This window comes from Camellia sinensis, chromosome 13, assembly GCF_055761805.1.
Source record: "Camellia sinensis isolate YWXY chromosome 13, ASM5576180v1, whole genome shotgun sequence".
Classification (NCBI taxonomy): domain Eukaryota; kingdom Viridiplantae; phylum Streptophyta; class Magnoliopsida; order Ericales; family Theaceae; genus Camellia; species Camellia sinensis.
The window spans coordinates 21,657,410-21,677,621 of record NC_138973.1 but is presented as its reverse complement, the minus strand read 5'-3'; the positions used below and the strand labels follow the sequence as shown (position 1 = coordinate 21,677,621).

Here is a 20,212-nt window from a genome sequence, read left to right as displayed (position 1 = left end):
TCTTGAGATGAAAACATGTTTCCCTTTTTGCTGAGTAATGCTTTATTCCATCTCAGTTGATGTTGTTGCTACAAAATAGTTAGTGGGTGTTTTTGTTAGTTATAGTGATGAGTTGAGATGTTTGTAAAGGGATGGAACTAAGTATGAAATTTTATTTTAACTTACAATTTGCTTTGCAATTTCAAAGTGCTTGTTGTGGCAATCTTTTGCTGGTCTCAACGAGTCATAGTGTCTCCATATTCCATCAGCATTGTCAAAGACCACAATTGTCCAATGGTTGTCGTGGTTGATTGGGAAATGGATATATCTGTTTTTCATTGCTTCTGGAAAATGGCTGTCCATCAGTTTTTCTCTCAGTGCTTGATCTTGGTTTTGTAGTGGAGTCTGTAAGTCATATATATGTTTGAAATATGTCATAAAACTATGTAGTAATACATGTTGATAAAGTAGAAAATTTTGCAGTTGTAAGGTATGTTAAGTTTTGCTTACATTGATGAGTGTTGAGAAAACGTAAGATCTTCCTGCGTATGGATTGCTTGCAAAGACTAGATCGTTTTTCTCAAATTCTTCAATGGTTGGTTGGAGTGCCAATTGCTTTTCTGAGAAGGCATCAATGACCTGAAACATGTTATATATGAGAATGTGTTAGGTTTGTGGAATAGGTTATTGAATATGTACAGAAACTGTAAAATTGTGCAGTTAGAGACCTACATTCCCACATAAGGGTTCCCTGTTGGTCAATCTGCATATATCTGAAAAGTATACGCAGTTTTCATCTTCGCTGCCAGACCAGACACAAGCAGTTGATTGTGTGTTGTTGATGAGTTGAATTTGGTCTTGGTCTTTTTTGGATAGGCTATGCCAAACCTTGTTTGTTTTGCGGCATGAAATGGTGAGTGGCTTGTTTGGGATTGATTCTTCCTGGAAATCATCATCACTTTCCAATACTTGAAGATTTGTCTTCTTTTGATTGGCATGCTCTTTTGGGTTTGTTTCAGCAGCAACTGGTTTCTCTTGGCCAATATGTTCTTGCATCTTTTCTTTCTGCTGTTGTTTTGCTTCATGAGCACCCTGTTTTTTGTTGTCATTCTTCTTCTGTTTTTCTTCATTGGTACCCTGTGTTGGTTTGGGTACATCAGCAGCAGTTTGTGTCTTGTTTGTTGTATCTTCTTTGGGTTTGGTCATTGGTTGGTATTCAAAATCTGGGTCATGTGCTTGTTTTCTTGATTTTTGTTTGATTCTCTTGACCATGGATCTTTGTTGGGGACTGCCAGTTTTTTTGGTGGACATTTCCTTCAATTGATCTTCTTTTTTATGCAATTCAGCCATGAATTTTTGTTCCATTTCTTGCATTTGTGCTCTCAGGGCTGATATGAGCTTGTCCTTGTCGTCCTCTTTGGTTGGTGTTTGTGGTTGGTCATGACCTATAAAAATGTTGGATTGTGTTTTGGTTAGTTTAATGAAATTTTGCAGTATGATTTAGTATTAGACAATAGTTTACCTTGTGCATGAAGTATGTCAGATTTCTCTTGCAGTTCTTCTTGTTGGTTTGTCAGTTCTTGTTCATTGACTTCTTCGTGTTGGTTTGTTTGTTGTTCTTCTTGTTCTTGTTGTTGGTCTTCTTCTTGATCAAGGTGTTCTTCTTCTTCTTCTTCTTCTTCTTCTTCTTCTTCTTCAGTTTCTTCTTCATCAGTTTTTTCTTCATCAGTCACTTGATTTTTTTCATCATCACTCTTTTCTTCTTGTTCATCACTTTGTGGTTCTTGTTGTGGTTTTTGCTTTCTTTTCTTTTTTTTTTTTGTTGTGCTTCTTTTTCTGATTGTGATTCTGATTCTGAATGATGTTCTTCTTCGAGAAAATCATCCTCATCACTGTCTAGAAGTGTTCTTTTTTTTGTTACTTTTGTTTTCTTTTTTTGCTTATTGTCCTTTTTGTGGTCTTGTTTCTTTGCTGAAGAGTCTGTTGATGTGCTTTGATTGATATGCAATAACTGTATTTCTTGTTCAGTTGGGGTTAAAGCACTTTGGTTAACCTGCATTGGAACAATGTGGTATATATCAGTAATACTGTAAATTTGGTCAGTTTCATAAGATGAGTTGTACTGTGAGTAATGTGGGTTAAGTGTCGAAATATGTTTTTTGAAACTGAAAAATGTTACAGTTTCATAACATGAGTGATGTTAAAGAAGTGTGTGCTTTGAAACTGAAAATTTTCACAGTTTCATAATGTGATTTGTACTACAATGAATATGAAAGGAGTGTTGAATAGATTTGTGCTAGGATAGTATAGAAGAGTTTGAATACCTTTTCAAAGTGAGCGAGGCTGATGTGTTTCCACTTGGAGTACATTTTGCCAAGGTTCCATTTCATAAACCTTGGGAAGCCTTCTTTGTTGGATGGTCGGAGGAGTTTACTGTGCTCACAGTACCAGTACTGTAAAAAAAAAAAAAAAAAAGTTGAAATATGTTAGATAGTTAGAAATAGGTGAATGTCTGATATTTTTGTGGGAAGTAGTTGAGTAATGTGTTTACCAAGAGTAACATGACGCATCCAGTGACATGCCTTGGGTTGTTGTTTGCATTTGCTATTGAATTCATCAGTGTGTCTTTTATTGCCTCAACCCAATTGTACTTCTTGATGTTGTTGAGGTTGTCAACATAGTTGAGGAAACTCCAACTGAGTGTATGGCCTGTTGTGGGCATGAGAAGTTTCAAGCACAAGTAAAGGGTGATTACCCTTGCAAGATCTTGACAATCATTGGTTGATTTTCCTTTTTTTGTTTGTTGAAACATTTTGGTCAAAGACTTGCCATCCAATCTCTTGATTGATTTGCATCTTCGTTTGTAAAATGGAAGCTCAAAATCCTTTGGTCTTGCATAGGATTTGGTGGTGATGCTGTCTTCTCCACAGTCGATACCAAAAATGAGCTTGACATCACTGGTTCTGAGTTTCATTTCCTTTTTGCCAAGTACAAATGATCTTTTTCTTTTGTTGTAGAGTGTTGTCATTTCTGCTACAATGGAATTGTAGCATCTGCACCAAGAGGCCTTCAGTTGTGTTGAGGAGAGAGCATTTATAAGGGGCCAAAAAGGGGTTTTTTGCAGCTCTGTCTGTTGGGCTTTTGTGAATTTGACCCCCTTCAACAGTTTGATTACCGTTCCGATGTTGGAACGATAATTAAATTGTTGGACTCTCTTTGCAGGGACTGCTGGTTTTTTTTCTTTTGATGCCTTGGTTGTTGTTTTGGGAGTTGATTGGCTTTCTTGGAGCTTTCTTTTTTTGGTTGGAGGAGCTTCTTGGTTTTTTGTTGGCTTTCTTTTGTTTGTTTTTGTTGTGGTTGGAGGTGTGGTTAGTGTTTGTTGGGTGGGTGGGGTCTGTGGTGTAGTTCTTGGGCTTTTTCTTGTAGGTGGTGTGGTTGTTTTATGGGTTTTTTGGTGGGGTCTGTTGGATTTGGTTGTTTTTGGGTGTGGTGGTGGCATTTGAGTGGATACAGGAGAGGGACTTTCAAAAGGGGAGATGGTTAAATCCCTGATTGGATTTGTGGGCATACGGGTTTGTTTCTTCCAATATCTTCCAACAGCTATTTCTAAAAAAATGAAAGTGACAACAGGGTATGAGTAATATAGTGACAAAACTGTATAATTTTGAAGTTTTATATGCAGTTTAATATGAAGTTATATGTATTTTGTTCGTAAGAGTTACGAAACTGTATAATTTGACAGTTTGATTTGCACTTTATAATAAGTTAGCTATTTGTTTTGAGTAGTGGTTAAACTGTGTAATTTTGCAGTTTCATTTGCATTTTGAATAAATTTAGATATGTTGCTTGTATAGTGATGAAATGAAACACTATGATGTTGCAGTTTTTATAAGGAAACAGTATGAACAATAGGAACAGCCCATTGTATTTTGTAAAAAGCAACAATAACAACAAGAAGATTAAAAATTCAAAAATAAGAATAAGAGAAGCCAATATTGAACAACAAGAATAAGAATAAGGTGTTGAATGTGTAAAAACAGGGATTTATGTGCAAAAACAGTGTTTAGAATGTTGAAAAACAGGGGACTATATATATATTAAAAGAGGGTTTATACATTTGGAAGTATGTAAAATGTGTATATAAGAAATATTAAAGAATGATGTACAAATGTGAAAAATAATGAATAGGTGAAGAGAGATGTTACTTTTTTTCCCCATTTTTGTGAATCGGAAGTCAGGAACTATGAAATCTCTTCAAAGTGGTGATGGTTCTTCGTGTTGTTGAGAGTCGCCGATTGGAGAATATGAACGGCTTGGTGTTGTGTTGAAGTTGAACGGTTTGGTTTTGTGGTTAGTTTAGGGTTTCAGAGAGAATGGAGTCGAACGGAGGAGAGATGGAGGATTGAGAATGCGATTTCGAGCGGCGGAGATGTAACAGTGTACTGATCAGACTGAGATGATTGTGGGTGATGAAGATGAACGGTTACGTTTTCTGGTTAGAGTTAGGGTTTCAGAGGGGATAGAGTTGAACGGAAGAGAGATGGAGGACTGAGGAGTCGATTTCGAGCGGCGGAGACGTGACAGTGTAGTGATCGGACTGAGATGATGGGGACGTGGGAGATGGTTGCGCGCGTGTAAATTGGATGATATATTGTGGGTATTTTCGTCTTATTGTTAATTTGAGGACTTAATGGAGTATTAAATTTGTTTTGGGTCTAAATGGGATATGATATGTTGGGCTTGGACCTTTGGGTCAGTCTCCCATTCCAAAAAGAGTTTGAAGAAGTTTTCAGAACTTTTTTTTTTTTTATTCTTTTTCATTTTAAAAAATTATTTCTTTCTAAGAAAGGAAAATTATATAAAAATAATGAGTTTTTTTTTTATTTTTCACCAAATTAGTTTTTGGATTTTCTCAAAAAAAAAAAATTAAAAAAGTCAACTAAACAGAGCTGGACTAGTTGGAAAAAAATGATGTTACCTTAGCATGTTAACGAACATTTTAATCCCATTTTCCACAATGATGAAGCCATTTTTATTGTGTATCACCAAAATAAATGATTTTTTATGTGCTTATATATATATATATATATATATATAGATATATGTGTGTGTGATGTAAAAGTAGACTATAGAGAAATGTAATTACAATAGAAAATATTGAAACTTGAATATTCTCCAGGCGAAATTATATTAAAGGTCCTTATAATTCGTGACTTGTATCACTTTGGTCTCTGATTTTTTAATTATGACACATTTGACTATGAATTTTGAATATTATTCTAAATAAGGACAATTGAATAAACTATTGCTCAATTTCAAGGGCAAAGTCGTCAATTTAATAAAATATAAACTAATTTGATAAAAATAAATGTCAAAAAAATATTTTTAAAATTTTAAAAATTATTTCTACCTACCAAAAATAAAATTATGTAAAATTGATAAATCTTTTGCACATTTATTTATTTATTTATTTATTTTATCAAATTAATTTTTATTATGGATTTAGATGATGATCATGTAATGGATGGTTGTTTTTATTTTCATCAAATTAGTTTCTATTTTTCCAAAAGTCAAATATGGTGACAATTTTAATATCATTATTAAATTAATCCATTAAATCAAAAAAATCTAAACTAAAAATATTTCATATATTAAATAAATCGATTACACATTAAAAATTTAATAACCACCCATTATATGATAATCATTCAAACACATAATAAAAATTAATTTCGTAAAAAAATAAATAAATGTGTAAACAATTTATCAATTTTACACAATTTTATCTTTGGTGGGTAGAAATAATTTTTTAAAATTTAAAAATATTTTTTTGACATTTATTTTTGTTAAATTAGTTTATATTTTATCAAATTACCGACTTTGTCCTTAAAATTGAGCGATATAGTATCTTCAATTGTCTTTATTTGAAACAAGATTCAAAATTCAAGGTCAAATATGTCACAATTGAAAAATCAGAGACCAAAGTGACATGAATCCTAATCTATATGGACTATTAGTGTAATTCGCCACGTTCTCTACTGTTGGGTTGGTGTACGATCATATAATAAGATAAATTTATGTGATAATTAAGTTTTAACATGTGAATCTCCCCCCCTCCTTCCCCCACCCCACCCCACTTTTATATTTACAATTCTAACATATCTAAACACAACATTAGTCAAATAAAAAAAAAAACATTTATTAATCATCGCTGTTATAAAATTAAAAAAAATAAAGAAGAAAGAGCCACAATGAAAGAGAAAATAAAGATTTTTTTTTTTATCTCATCATTACCATGTAAATTCACCTATTTATAGGTAATAAAACTCTCATTATTCATTACACCATATGATTTACCACATAGTATACCACACTACCTACATGGTAAAACTTTCTCCTATTTACACTTTGGCCCAAAAATTCATTAAAATTTCAATTGCATCTCTTTTGATGGTTATCCAAATATTTCACAACACTCTCCATTGAATAACTACATACTAAGAATATGCCTCGTTAAAACCTTACATTAAAAAAAGGTTAACAGTAGAAAGAAGGGAAATAAGGGGAGAGATAGAGGAGCTGTGCTGAAAGGTAAGACTCTGTTATTATAGAAGGGAAGAGTGCTTCCAAAAAGTTTTAATAGAGGTGCTATTTTTAGAGTTACAACGACGACTATATCAAATTTACTATCTATTAATAGTAAGTTTAGTAGAAGCAGTAGGAGGTTGATTATGGAAGCTAGGGCAACAGTCCAGATGAGGAAATCATTGGGCATAAATTTTGAAGGAAAAGAAGATGAAGTTATAGAGAAAATTCCTCAGATGGAAAGGAAGGATTTGGAAAGGATTAAAGGTAGTGGAAGGGCTGTTGAAGCCTAAGGAATATATGCAGGGGTTCAGGTGCACTATATGGTTTCTTATGAAGATAATGACATGGAATGTTAGAGGTCTAAGAAGACCAGAAAAGAGAAGGAAGAAGATAAAAAGTATGTTAAAAGAGGAAGGGTTGGACGTAGTGTTATTGTAAGAAACAAAGAGGAGTAGAATGGAGTTCATGGGGGTTAATGCAAAAGGCAGTATATGAGGTTTGCTATGCATTTGGAATCCAGATATCTTTAATCTTAAGGAGTGTTGCAATTCAAGGCATTTTATTCTGCTCTCAAGTACTACTGGAGTGGCCTTTGAATGTACTATAATTAATATTTATGCTTCGAATGATGTAGTTAAGATGAGGCAATTATGGGATTTACTAGGTAGATTGAAAACACTTTATACTAAACCTTGGTGTATGTGAGGAGACTTTAAAGAAATTAGGTACATTAGTGAAAGAAATGGATGCTCAAGAAGAGAGAGATACATGAATGATTTTAATGGGTTAATAGATTAGTTAAATTTAGTGGATTTGCCTATGATGGGGAGAAGATTTACTTAGTGTAATACTCAAGATGATGAGAGATGAAGCAAGATAGATAGGTTTCTATTGGAAAGTAGGTGGCTAGAGGAGTACTCATTTAAGCAATGGGGACTCCCAAGAAGTATTTCGGATCATTGCCCAGTATTATTAAAGGAAGATGATAGAAATTAGGATCCAAAACCATTTAGGTTTCTTAATGCGTGGTTACTTCATCCAAAGTTCAAGGTAGAAGTGAAGAAGTCATGGGATGGTGTAGTTGAACAAAGATGGGCTAGCATCGGACTTAAGAGAAAGTTAGCTAATCTTTGGGCCAATCTTAGAAGGTGGAAATCAGAGGTTTTTGGTAGTGTGGATATTCAGTTAAAGGAGGCAGATGAGGAACAACATGAGCTTGATTTGGTAGCTGGAACAAGGAATTTATCAGAAGCTGAACTAACTAAAAAGAAGGAAGTAAGAAGTCAAGTGTGGAATTTTAGTAAGAGAAAAGAGAGTTTATGGCATAAAAAATCTAGAATGGTGTGGGTTAAATGTGGTGATAAGAATACAAGCTTTTTTCATTTGATGGCAAGCTCTAGGCAAAGGAAAAATATGTTGGATTCAGTTATGAAGGAAGTGGAGAGGTTAGTGGATCCAAATAGAGTAAAGCAGTCAGTCTGTAATCATTTTGAAAGAGTATTTATTGAGCAGTGGTGCTCTAGGCCTAAACTCTCTAGCCCATTTTTATCCATTACTTTTGTACAAAAGGAAAGTTTGGAAGCAACATTTACAGAGCAAGAGGTTTGGACAACTATACAAGACTGTGATGGTAATAAGACTCCAAGGCCAGATGGATTTAATATGGCCTGCATTCAAAAGTGCTGGAAGATAATGAAGAACGAGTTTCTACAATTCATGAATGAGTTCCATGAAAATGAGAAGTGGTCTCAGGCCTAAATTGTTCATTTATGACTTTGATACCAAAGAAAGAGAACTTAAGTGGTTTAGGGGATTACAGATCAATAAGCTTAGTTCATTCAGTTTATAAAGTTCTAGATAAAGTGTTGTCTAGAAGATTAAAAGAAGGTAATGCCAGCAGTTGTTAGTGAAGTCCAAACTGCATTTTGGAGGGGGGGAGATTCATTCTAGATGGAGTATTGATTGCTAATGAAGTGGTGGATTGGTTGAAATTATCTAAAAGGAAAGTAATCATTCTAAAATTAGACTTTCAAAAAGCTTATGATTCAATAAATTGGGAGTTTCTCTTTTCAATGATGAAGAATTTTGGTTTTGGGGAAAAGTGGGTGAGGAGGATCAAAACATGCACATCTTCAGCCAAGATATTTGTTCTGGTTAATGGATCTCCATCGGTTGAATTTACACCTCAAAAAGAGCTTAGGTAGGGAGACCCGTCATCACCATTCTTGTTCAACATTGTTGTTGAAGGATTGAATATACTGATTGAAAGGGCAAAGGAGTTAGGTTTTTTAAAAGGTGCCACTATTAGGCCCAATGAGTTGAAGGTTTCTCATTTGCAATTTGCAGATGATACTATTATTTTTTATTAAGCTTATAGGGTGTAATCGGTCAATATAAAAAGAATTTTAAGGTGTTTTGAATTAATGTCTGGTTTAAAAATTAATTTCCACAGGAGTGTGGTGTGTGGGGTTGGTGTTAAAAATGAGGAAATTAATGATTTTGTCTCAATTCTACACCGCCATAGCCAAAAACTTCCTATTACTTATTTGGGCATGCCTCTTGGGGTAAATCCCAGAAGAAAGAGCACTTGGAATCCAGTGATCGAGAAAGTAAAGAACAAATTGGATTCATGGAAAAGGAAGATGCTCTCCTTTGCTGGTAGATTAACATTACTGAAGGCAGTTCTTTCAAGTTTACCTTTATATTTCCTATCAATTTTTAAACTACCCGTAGGTGTGGCTAAACAGTTAGACAGGATTCAGGCAGCTTTTCTGTGGGATGATTCTGAAACAAAGAAGAAATTTAACATGGTAAATTGGAATGAGGTATCAACAAACATTGATCAAGGGGGATTGGGGGTTAGAAATCTAAGAGAAGTTAATGACTGCCTTCTACTCAATGGTGGTGGAGATTTGGGAAAGAGGATACACCTCTGTGGGAAAATATTGTGTGTAGTAAGTATGGTGTGGTTGGGGGCAGGTGGGTTCCAAGTAATCCAGATAATGTTGCAGTGTCCAGGATTTAGGGTGATATCCTTCAACTTGTTACATATAGCCCTGCTCTAGTTGACTTTTATCTATCTGATTTGAAATTAACAGTAGGGATGGGAATAGAATTCAGTTTTGGGATGACAAGCGGTTAACTAATATATGCTTCAATGAGGAATTCCTAGAATATATAGCTTATCAGAGGAGAAATGTGGCACTGCGCAGCAGATTTATCAGATGACGGGTTAATCAAATGATTGGAATTTATTATTCAGAAGATCATTGTTAGCATGGGAGGAAGAGGAGGTCCCATGGTCGTATGATTTGCTAAGGGAAGCACCTAGTCTTTCCATGGAGACTGAGGATTCGTGTAAATGGGTGGACAATCCAATAGGATCATTTACAGTAGCAGTAGCATGGAAGTGGTGTATGCCTTTAAAAAGTCCTACTGTCAGTGTTACTAAGGAATTATGGAACAATGTTGCTCCACCCAAGGAAAGTTTTGTGGGTGGTTAGCATGGAGAGCTAGGCTTAAAACTGTAGCTGTCTTAATGAGTTTTGGAGTGTTAAATGAGGAATCAAATGCATTGTGCTTGCTTTGTAAAACAGAGGAGTCAGTTTAGCATCTTACGTTGTTTTGCCCATTAGCTTGGAAATTATGGACTAATATGTGTAGATACCCCATTTTTGACCGACCTTTAGACTCAGACGTCACCAGTTGAGCGCTCAATGATGTTGCATATTGTGCTCGTTTTGAGGTTTCAGAGTCTCGGCCGCGAGCCTTGCCTCCGGACTTCGGGGCCCTTTTGTGCTTTGCCTCAGTTTGCGAATCGGGTTCTGTTTTCTCCGTTTTCTCTTCCCAAAGGGAGGGAGAGGTCTCGTAGACCATCTCTTAGTGGCCGTAGGCTACGTTTCGTGGTCGTAGGCCATTTTTCCCGTTTGGAGCCCGGTTTTCGGTTTTCGGAGCCGTCGGCCGTGTGCCTCGGTTCGGGACCGCTTAACTACCTCCGTTTGCTCCGGTTTTTGGTACACATCTTATTTCCTCCCTTTAAGGAACACTGTGGCCCGGGAGACCACCTTCGTGGTCATACGCCGCTTCCGGTGCCTAACAGCCTGTTTTCGGGGCCCCGAACCGCCCGTTTTGGCCCCCAAACCTTCGTTTTGCATCCGTTTTGGTCGTTTTTGGTAGAGACCCTATTTTCATTGTTAGGGAGGTGATAGGATGGTGGCCGGCCACCTATTCCCTTGAAAAACCAGTTTTCTCATTTTCTCTCTCCAAAAGCCGGTTTTTCTGATAGAAAGCTGGTTTTTCCTACTTTTGAGCCACATTTTCTGGCTTTTTATACCACCATTGTGATCTACTCATCTGGGAGGCCACCTTTCTGGGTAGGCCGACCAGCAATTTTGCTTGAACCTTTTGACCCCTGGTCGGCTGACCAGGGGGAGTGGCCGACCGACCACTTGAACTGGCCGGCCTACTTATTGCTTTTCCCCTCTTTGAGTGTAATCCAGCTGTGTCAGCTGGAGATCATTTGGTGCATTCTCCATACACGTGTATGGAGGATCTTTGAAGCTTCCAAGAGAAGCTTTGGCCTCCTCTTCATATCAGCTGGTTAGACATTTTTGGCCAAGGCACATAACCTCCCACCTCCATTGCTGCTATTCCAAGCTCCAAAACCCTAACTTCCTTGGTTCATTTACACTACAACCCTTAGCACCACACCTCCATCATCCATTCCAACACCTTGGAAGCCATTTATAGAGGTTGGAAGCTCATCAACTTAGTCCAAAAGCTGCTGGAGGTCGGCTCTTCAAGGGTAAGTCCTCATTTCCCTCATTTTTTGCATTATTTTGCCTCATGCCTTAGCTCCATTTGCAAGCATTTTCGAGCCATGGTATAAACTGAAGATAGTCTTATTTTGAGCTCTTCTTCATGTTTGTTTCAGAACACTTTTCTGTTTGAGGCCTCCTACACCCTTGCATGCTTTGCCCCTCTTTGTAGGCCTATCTTGCATCATATCTTGGTCCTATTTGTGAGCACTTTAGAGATTTTCTATAAACTGTAAAGTGTCTTATTTTGATCCCCTCTTCAACTTTGTTTAAGGGGACTTTGCTATTTGAGGTCATTTACTTCCCCTTATCCTCTATCTCTCTTTTAGGGCTATTTTTGCATCCTATTTTAGCCTTACTTTTGAGCATTTTCGAGGTTTTTTATAAACTGGAAAAAGTCTTGTTTTGAGCTCCTCTTTAAGTTTTTTTAAGGTCCTATTTCTGTTTGGGGTCATCTTCCCCCTATGCATGCTTCATCTCTTCATGATTAAGGCTATGCATTAGAGCACTTGCATTGGCCATGGTTTGGCCTCTTAGCCACTGAAATCCAGTAGATTTTCAGTGGTTTTGATGCATTTTTGAGGGCCAAAATTAGAGGGGGGTGGCCCCCTCTTTCCTTGTGTTGTCTGGGGGTCTTTTGGACCTTTCAAAGGGGCTCTATTTTGCATGCATTGAAGTCACTTTTTGGGCTCAATTTTGTGGGTTTTAAGGTCTGCCTTAGGTCTATCTGGGGCCCTTTTGATCATATTTTATGTCTATAGTGCATGTGTAGAACAATTCCATTCAAGACCTTTTGAGGGGGCCTTTCTTGGCATGTTTCCTAGATTGATTTCAGGGCCAATTTAGTGAGTTTTAGGGCTGTCATAACTCATTTCCAGAGTTGATTTGGTCATGCTAAGTGTCTATCTTATATGTGCTTAACAACCCCTTGCAAGGCCCTCCAAAGAAGCCCCTTGTTTTTGCATGCATTGGCTGCATTTCAGTGATTATTTGGGCATATTTTGGCATGTTTTATTCACTGTTTTTGGCTGGTTTGATGAGTTCTCATGTGCTTCATATACATGCCATGTAAACCATGCTTGCTAGCCAATGTTGCATGCTATTTTAGTCCATCATGCTAGCATCTTTTGGTCATGCTTTGAACTAGAAATGTTCATGTTTTGGGACTACCTTGGCTCTGTCTTTGTGCTTCATGGTCAAATAATGCATGCTTTGTATAGCTACAAGTCAATACATGTGCCTAGTTTTGAGTTTCGGGGCTTACTCCATGCATCGGGTGCCATGTTTGCATGATTCCAGACCATTTAGCATTATGTTTCAGTGCTGAAAATTACATGTTTGAATGCCATGCTTCATCCTTGCCATGCTTTGGTAAAGTGGTATTTTATGCCTTAGGTTCGGTCCTCGATATGCGTGCACGTATGCACGCATTTCGGTTGTCTCATTTTCGTCTAAGGGCCACTGATGTGAGTGTGGCTGAGGTCCACTCATCTTGGTGTAAGTCCATTATGCACTGTGTATGCCTTTTCAATTCATAGCATTGCGTATGTTAGGTTGCATGTTAGAGCATTGTGTATGCCATGTTACATCAAGCATTGTGTATGCCATTTCATAGCATTGCATATGCTAGGTTGTATGTTAGTCGCATTGTGTATGCCATCTCATTTGCATTGTGTTTGGGATAGGAGTTAGCCCGAGCACGGGAAACGAGGGACGTTTTGTACTCCGAGTGACGGAACGTGTCTCAATTCCCCGTCGCCGACACTCCGGATTACCCATGATGGAGTTTAGGTCTTGTTGTGTTTTCATGTGCATTCATTTCATATTGAGTCGTGCAATTCGACTCCTCGGCCATCATGCATTGATATGCGTGATTGGTGGCATGAGGATCGAGGACTACACTCCCCGAAGAGTAGTCATGCATACATATGTGAAATACTTTGCCGTGCCCCTTTGTTGCTCTCTATTGCAGCAAACCAAAAATCAACCTTCCAGAGCCTTGCACAGCATTCCAGGATTAATTGCAAACAGAGGCGAATCGGGGCATCGCAATGGATTTTTGCGTCAAGCTTTCATGCATCATTCCACCATTCGGAACAGAGCTGAGGCAGTCCATAGGCTTACATGCTAATTTATCGCTTTCCTAGTTAATTTATTAATTAATTAGGGTTCTGTAATATTTTACTATTCATTTCGGACTGTATATTATTTATTCGGACCCTCTGAGCGAGGGCAATGTTGTAATAAGTGTGCGTGCGTGTGATGTATGTCTTCCAACCCCACGTCTTTCTCCCTTTTATTTACCAGCTTATGATGGTTAGATTAGGGCATGTTTCAATTAGCATACAGTATGATAGCATGTTTGCATTCATTCATCTGTCTAGCATGCACCGGGCTCGGCGCATCATACTAACTGCATTGTATTTCAATTCCGAGTTGAATACTTGTTAGCTGTAGCATTTCATATGCCATCTTAGAATAGTCGAGCCTATCTTAGTTGCATTTTGCATGTGTTACATTAGGCATTACTGTATAGTTAGGACCATGCATTTATTTCTAACATAGCTTCTGTTTTGGCTTGGAGTACTCGGTAAGTTTTATGCTTTAGCATCCTTGTATGCGTGTGAGTGACTGCCATGATAGCATGCTTACCATGAGGCTATGTGCTTATATGATATACCTGCCTGAATGCCTGTGGGTGAAGGTTGGGTTATTTAAATTGGAATAATTCATTAATTATGAGTTTTAAAGCCCACTAGATAGTGGCAAAATCATATTTTTCTAAGCCCACCTGAGGGTGGCAAATCCACATTTTAGCCTACTTGCGAGTAGCACCATCAAACCATTTTCAAAATAAACAAACATGAAATGTTTTATTCCAATTCAGGCGACCCAGTCTATACATGTATGTTGTGCGCATCACATAGTAAATCTAGGCTAATAACCGGAATAGGAACGCATAATGTTTTCAAAGCTCGATATCATAGTTAGTAGAGGCCGATCTTTGATCGGGCGAGCGAGGGTGCTCACGAAGTGACCTTCCCCAATCGTACCCAAGTTCCTGAGCCGAGGCAACTTTGGTGATGACGGACACGTGGCCTTAGGCAACGAGTCAGGGTTTCCTAAATTTTTCCAAAATAAATATTTAGGTGACGACTCTGTATCTGGCATAGCAGTCATGTTTGGCACTTCTTTCAAAAAAATCTATTTTCAAAAACGATTTGCCGGATTTGGACTCTTTGATGATTTCATTGGTCTTGCATTGCACTCTGTGAGATTAGATACAAGACCGTGACACAAATTGAGTCCGAACTGTAGTGAGGCCCAAGGGCACATCTACAGTTTCTGGCGACTCTGCTGGGGATTTAGAGAACTCGACTCGAACTCATGATATCTTGTTTTGACTACACTTATGTGTTTCTTTGCATTGCATTTGCATTGGTGCGCCTTGGACACTGTGTTTTTCGTATGCTATTCTTGAACGGTTTGCCAGAGGCTCGCTTTGCGAAGTGTGCCATAAGGCTGACCGGTTGCAGGCTCTACCACAACGGGAACACAAACCCCGGTTTTACCGGGCACCATTTTTCACCATTCGACCTAGTGCATATCGGAATCCATAGTGACCATTCCAAATTAGGACAGGTTGCTTACTCGATTATAGGTTGTTTGAAACCGCTGCGTGCGTAGTGAAACCCTAGCTCCTGACAAAATAGGACAGGGAAACCCTACCCCAACATAGGGGTGTTTTGGCTCTCACTGGCTTGCTATGTGCTTTTAGGGTGTGTCCCTACAGGAATGCATGTAACAGTTTGCAAGTCTAGGCATCATGCCTGCGGGCATCAGTATCTGGGAATCAGTTTTACCTGAGGGTATCAGTTCACTGGCAGAATTTTGGGCAGAATTCAATAGAGAGCACACTCATTCAACTATGCTCATATTTGTTCAAGTGAAATCAGGCTGAGATGCTGCATGTTTTCTCTTTTGGTAGGTAGTCTTGGAACCATAGCTTCAGAAGGCTCCGATATCCCCCGAGGTTCATCGGACTTGTGCTGATAGACTTTGTCAGGTCAGAGATTCAGTTCAAGGGCAAATCAGTGTTCCTCCGCCAGAGGCAGGGTAAAAGGGGCCAGTTAGGCACAAATCACCAGTTCAGCAGTTACCAGATCAGTGGCCCTTATCTACCCCACCAGTGAATAGTCAGGCTGAGGCCTCAGTTTTTATCAGTTTTTAGTCACTCCACCAGTCAGTCAACTGGAACAACAGAGCATGGTGGGGATGGAGGAAATGATGCGTCAACTCCAAGAAAGTATGAAACTCATGCAGCAAGACGCTGCCCGCCAGACGAAATTTGCCAAACAGCAGGCTGTGATCATGGCTCAACAGGCAGAGTTAATTACCCAGCTACAGCAGCAAACGGGAGCATCATCTTCACACCAAGCCCCTCCCCCACCAGGAGTTCCAGCACCCGAGGAGGCACCAAATGTCTGGGGAGATACGGATATTCCGACAGGACTGGCTCCGCCTCCAATCCTACCCCAATTACCCAAAACACTCACCAACCTGCTGGATTCTCCCTTTGAGTCCGAGATGGACCCCACAGCACTAAAAGTAAGCAAGCTTGAAAAGTTATTCAAGAAATCTCAGGGTGTGAAGTCCATCCCAAACATTGAGGATGGGTATACCGATTCGGCTGTGACTCTGCCGGACCGATTCAAAATGCCGCATATCGACCGCTTCGATGGCTCTAGAGACCCAAGGGTGCACCTCCACCTGTTTTCTGATATCTTGAGGCCAATGGGTTTGACCACAGCTCAGAAGTTGTCTCTCTTTGGCCGAACCATGTCTGGAATAGCCGCAATTTGGTATGCGAAATTGGAGGTCTCCGTGAAACGAAACTGGGAAGAGCTGGCTAAGGCCTTTATTGCTCAATACTCCTATAACACGCAAATCGAGATTACAACCCGTGATCTTGAGACAACAAGGCAAGAGCCTAAGGAGAGTTTTTCTAATTTCGTAGCCCGCTAGAGGGCCAAGGCCTCAATGATGACCCTTAGGCCCACTGACAAAGATTAAATTCGAATGATTGTGCGCAATCTCCAGCCCAAGCTTATGTAGAAAATGATCGTTCTCTCCTTCCCCACCTTTTCAGACTTACATGAGATAGGAGTACAGATCGAGGACGCTATGAAGCAGGGCCTTCTTTACCAGGAGAAAGAGCAGCCCAGGAGGGCATTTTCCCGCAGTTCAAATGCGACCACCAGTGGTGATGCAGCTGCAAGATCTTCTGAAGTGGGCATGGTTACCACCTCCGCATCAAAAACAACTATCCCATTCACCGGTGCGTCCGGAAGTAGCTCACAAGAAACCAAATATCCACCTCGACTCAAGAGGGTTTTTACCCCACTTCATATGCCTTTGTCAAAGGCTCTAGAGGTCTTACTCCGGAAAGGACATTTGAAACCGTTGGAACAACGGCCCCTACCCGATCCTATCCCTACAAAGCATGACCAGACTAAATACTGTGCCTACCATCAACAAACCGGTCATGACACCGACAGTTGCTTTCATCTGCGCCATGATGTACAAGATCTGTTTGACAACGGGGTCATTGCCGCACCAGGTCCTGCAAAGTCTATCGACACTTGATCAGTGAACTTGTGGGGGGATAATGTGATTATGTGATCGGGGGATGAACCAGCTGCGGGTGGCGCTCAATTTACTCCAGATGTGACGTGTGGCACGCACTGTTTTGAGCATTTGTGAATGCTAGTTTTTGTACTTTCTGACTTGGGTATTGGGTCAGTTTTGTTGTTTTGTGCATAGTCAATCTTTTTGTACTGTGTCAGTTGGGTCTGTCTTATTGTATCGAGTCAGTCCTGTTTTGTTGGAGTCGGGTGATCCTGGGGACGTTACCTCGGATATCACTATTTTGTTTTGTGTATGTCTTTTTGCTTCCTTTTTGAGTCTGTTTCTGCCGGGGAGCCAGTAACACCAAAAGATTTGAATGAAACAGCAGTGGTTTTTCATACTTTTGTGCTTGCTTTTGCCTTGTGCCGGCTGTGCCAAAAATTTGAATGAAACGGCAGTACTTTTTGCCTGCTCTTCTGTGCTTGAAATCATTGTATTGACCTAAGCTTTTCAAAACTTTTTCTAACACTGCGGTGAAAACAAAGAGAAAGGAATTCCTCGGGTTTTGCAAAAATTTGATCAATTGAGAGAAAGAGAGGCATGCTAAGCCCTTAACGAATGAGATCATACTTGTTAATATGAGTACTGAGAAGGATCCTGGCTTGATCTAGATTGGTTCTGCACCGTCTTCAGCGCGAGCGATTTGTCGCTTTCTTAAAAGATTTCAAAAAAAATGTTTTGCGCGGTCCTGCGAAGACCTGTGTGGAATCGCTCTTGAGATTGTGCAGCCTAGGATCGCTCTCAGCCTCGAGGCTCGACCCCTCACTTTCGAACCTTGAACTTAGATTCAGAATGTTCAACGGTCAACCACCATGTAAGGCCTCTGTGGCCGGATCAGAAGCAGCCCTCAAACTAGGGGCAGGGAAGTCAGATCAAGAAGCTTGTGAAGCTAGATCAGAAGCACCCCTCAAACTAGGGGCCAAAATGTCATATGTGCTCAAAGAGTCAAAGACGAAGATCGGCAAGAATGCCAAATCCTAGAAGGGAAGAAAGAAGAAAGTATTGCTGAAGGATAGCCGAGTTCCTATCCACAACACTAAGGGCAAATTCACCCTTTATTGGATGGACTTCTACATCATTAGTGAACAACAGCAATTCTCCTGGATTCAGATGACTTCGAGATCTCAAACCATTCAACATGGACAAAGCTACACTTTTACCCTTGAGAGGCTCGCTGGGCCGAAAACCCGAAAGGGCGGCCCAGGCAAAAGTTAGAGCAAGAAAAAAAGAAAAAGAACAAACAAAAGAAAAATGCAAAGAAAAGAACAAAAAACAAAAATCAAAAAAAGAAATGAAAAGAAAGAATTGAAAAGAAAAGAAAAACATAGCTCGCAAGGTTGAAAACCCAGAAGCGCGGCCTTGGCAAAAGTTAGAGCGCAAAAGGAGAGGTTAATACCCAAGTGTACCTTAACCCCGAACTACGTAAGGTTTGATTCTCATCTTTGGGATACGTAGGCAACTTCATTCTGAAGTCCAGCCATAAACACTTCCAAATCGATTGTGTCCGTGTAATGGTTTTGATTATCTTTGCCTTCTCTGTATCCGAGAGTCTGGTTGTGTTCGTCGCTCTGGGGATTGACTACAATGCGCTGCGGTGCCATGCAAACAAGGGGCAACTTTCCGTTGCCATCCAATGCCTGCGGTACCGTTCAAACAAGGGGAAACTCTTCGTTGCCATGCATCTCTCTTCGTGTAAGGGGTAATTATCCTTCGGATCTGAGGTTGTGCATCTCAAGAGTAGGTTCCGTGCTCGTTGAGCAGTCGCCGTTTGCAAAAACAATTTTTGAGAATTTTTAATGAGGTTAACTAATTCTCTCGAAAATTATTCCTTTCTTCTAAAACTTGACCATTTCTTGGACCCAAAAAAGGAAAATTTTCAGTGCTCATAGCCTAACTTGCATGATTTTAAATCAGAAAATTGAACAAGCATGTTAATCTAACTCTCATTTTGGTCCAAATTTTTTTAACAGAAAGCCAAGAACAAAAAAATGGTTAAAATGATGAACTAGGGGCACAGTTGAGTCAGGTGTTCTGTCTTTTCCCCATTGTCAACACACTTGCTAGAAAGGGCACTCTATCTGCCAGAAAGGGCACTCTCCCTGCCAGAAAAAGGCACAGCTGAAACTGTCAACAAAAGGGCAGAAAGCTCCCACATCCTCCAAGCAACGAGGTATCAAGCCAAGTGCAAAGCACGAGCTAGAATGGGGCAAGATATTACACTCCCTCATCTGGATAGATCTAACCACGTCCAAACTCCCCGATAGAGTATCAACAGCCGATATCAGCTACGGATTCGCTACACACCCAGTTGTAGCGCAATTCCTCTGTAGGAGGAATTCACTAGCTGTGCGCAGAAGAAAGAGAATCTAACAGAATGCTAGGGGCAAGAGCCCGCAACTTCTTGTTTATCCATCAACCACTCAGGGGAGGGATAAAAAAATGAGAGATTAAAGAATAGAGAGATGTGCGCTGAGAGAAAAAAGTGAGGAAAAGGATTTTGTGAGAAAAGCCGAGCCTGAAGGCCGAGTGATGTGAGAATCACAAATGAGAAAGGGCTAGGAAACAATACCCAGAAAAACAGGCTCCCTATGCACGTCTGAGTGTCGTGTTTTTTTGTTTTACCTCGACTCTTGTCTTGAGTCATTTTTGAGTGTCTGCGTTTGTGTTTTGGTTGTTTACCTTTTGTTTTCCGTTTGAGTCGTAGTACGTTGTGTTCAGTTGTAGGCTCAATGCCCCAGTCAAGAACTCATTTATCAATTTCAAAATAAAATTGTTTTGCGCACCGAGTGCCGTGTCATTCTCCACATCTGTGCAAAACAAGATTCGTTCTTTCATAAAACCGCAGGGTTCAACCCAGGTCATGTCAGAACAGTAAAACCAGGACCTATTTGAAGCTATATGGGTTCCAGACTACAAAGCAAAAGAAAAGAGGGAAAATGTCGGGTATCTGAGTTTGTTTCAACTTCAGTAAGTTCCGAGACTATATTCCGTGTGTACCTCTTTAGGTCTTGCCAATGCTCTGAAGTACGAGTGTGCCTCTACCTCAAGCTCAAGATCAAGTCTGCTTTAAGCCAGAATGGCAATCAGAAGTGCTCTCCCTGAGTACCGTTTCAGGCCAGAGGCATCTTGGCTGTGTTCGC

The 20,212-nt window shown here is 39.6% G+C and overlaps 1 protein-coding gene across 1 annotated transcript; it reads right to left on the bottom strand.

The window, feature by feature from the left end:
• Positions 1–684: 684 nt before the first annotated feature.
• LOC145806055 (uncharacterized) lies at positions 685–1,859 on the bottom strand. The gene is made up of 2 exons (XM_082901712.1): positions 1,502–1,859; positions 685–1,424 (listed from the first exon to the last, which is right to left on the bottom strand). Exon 2 carries the CDS (start codon positions 1,351–1,353, stop codon positions 700–702), a length of 654 nt encoding a protein of 217 aa, XP_082757838.1. The 5' UTR covers positions 1,354–1,424; positions 1,502–1,859; the 3' UTR covers positions 685–699.
• Between the last annotated feature and the right edge of the window lie 18,353 nt (positions 1,860–20,212).

Bases quoted from the DNA above. Each gene is read 5' to 3' on its own strand.
- LOC145806055 (XM_082901712.1), bottom strand. From the start codon at position 1,353: ATGCAAGAAATGGAACAAAAATTCATGGCTGAATTGCATAAAAAAGAA.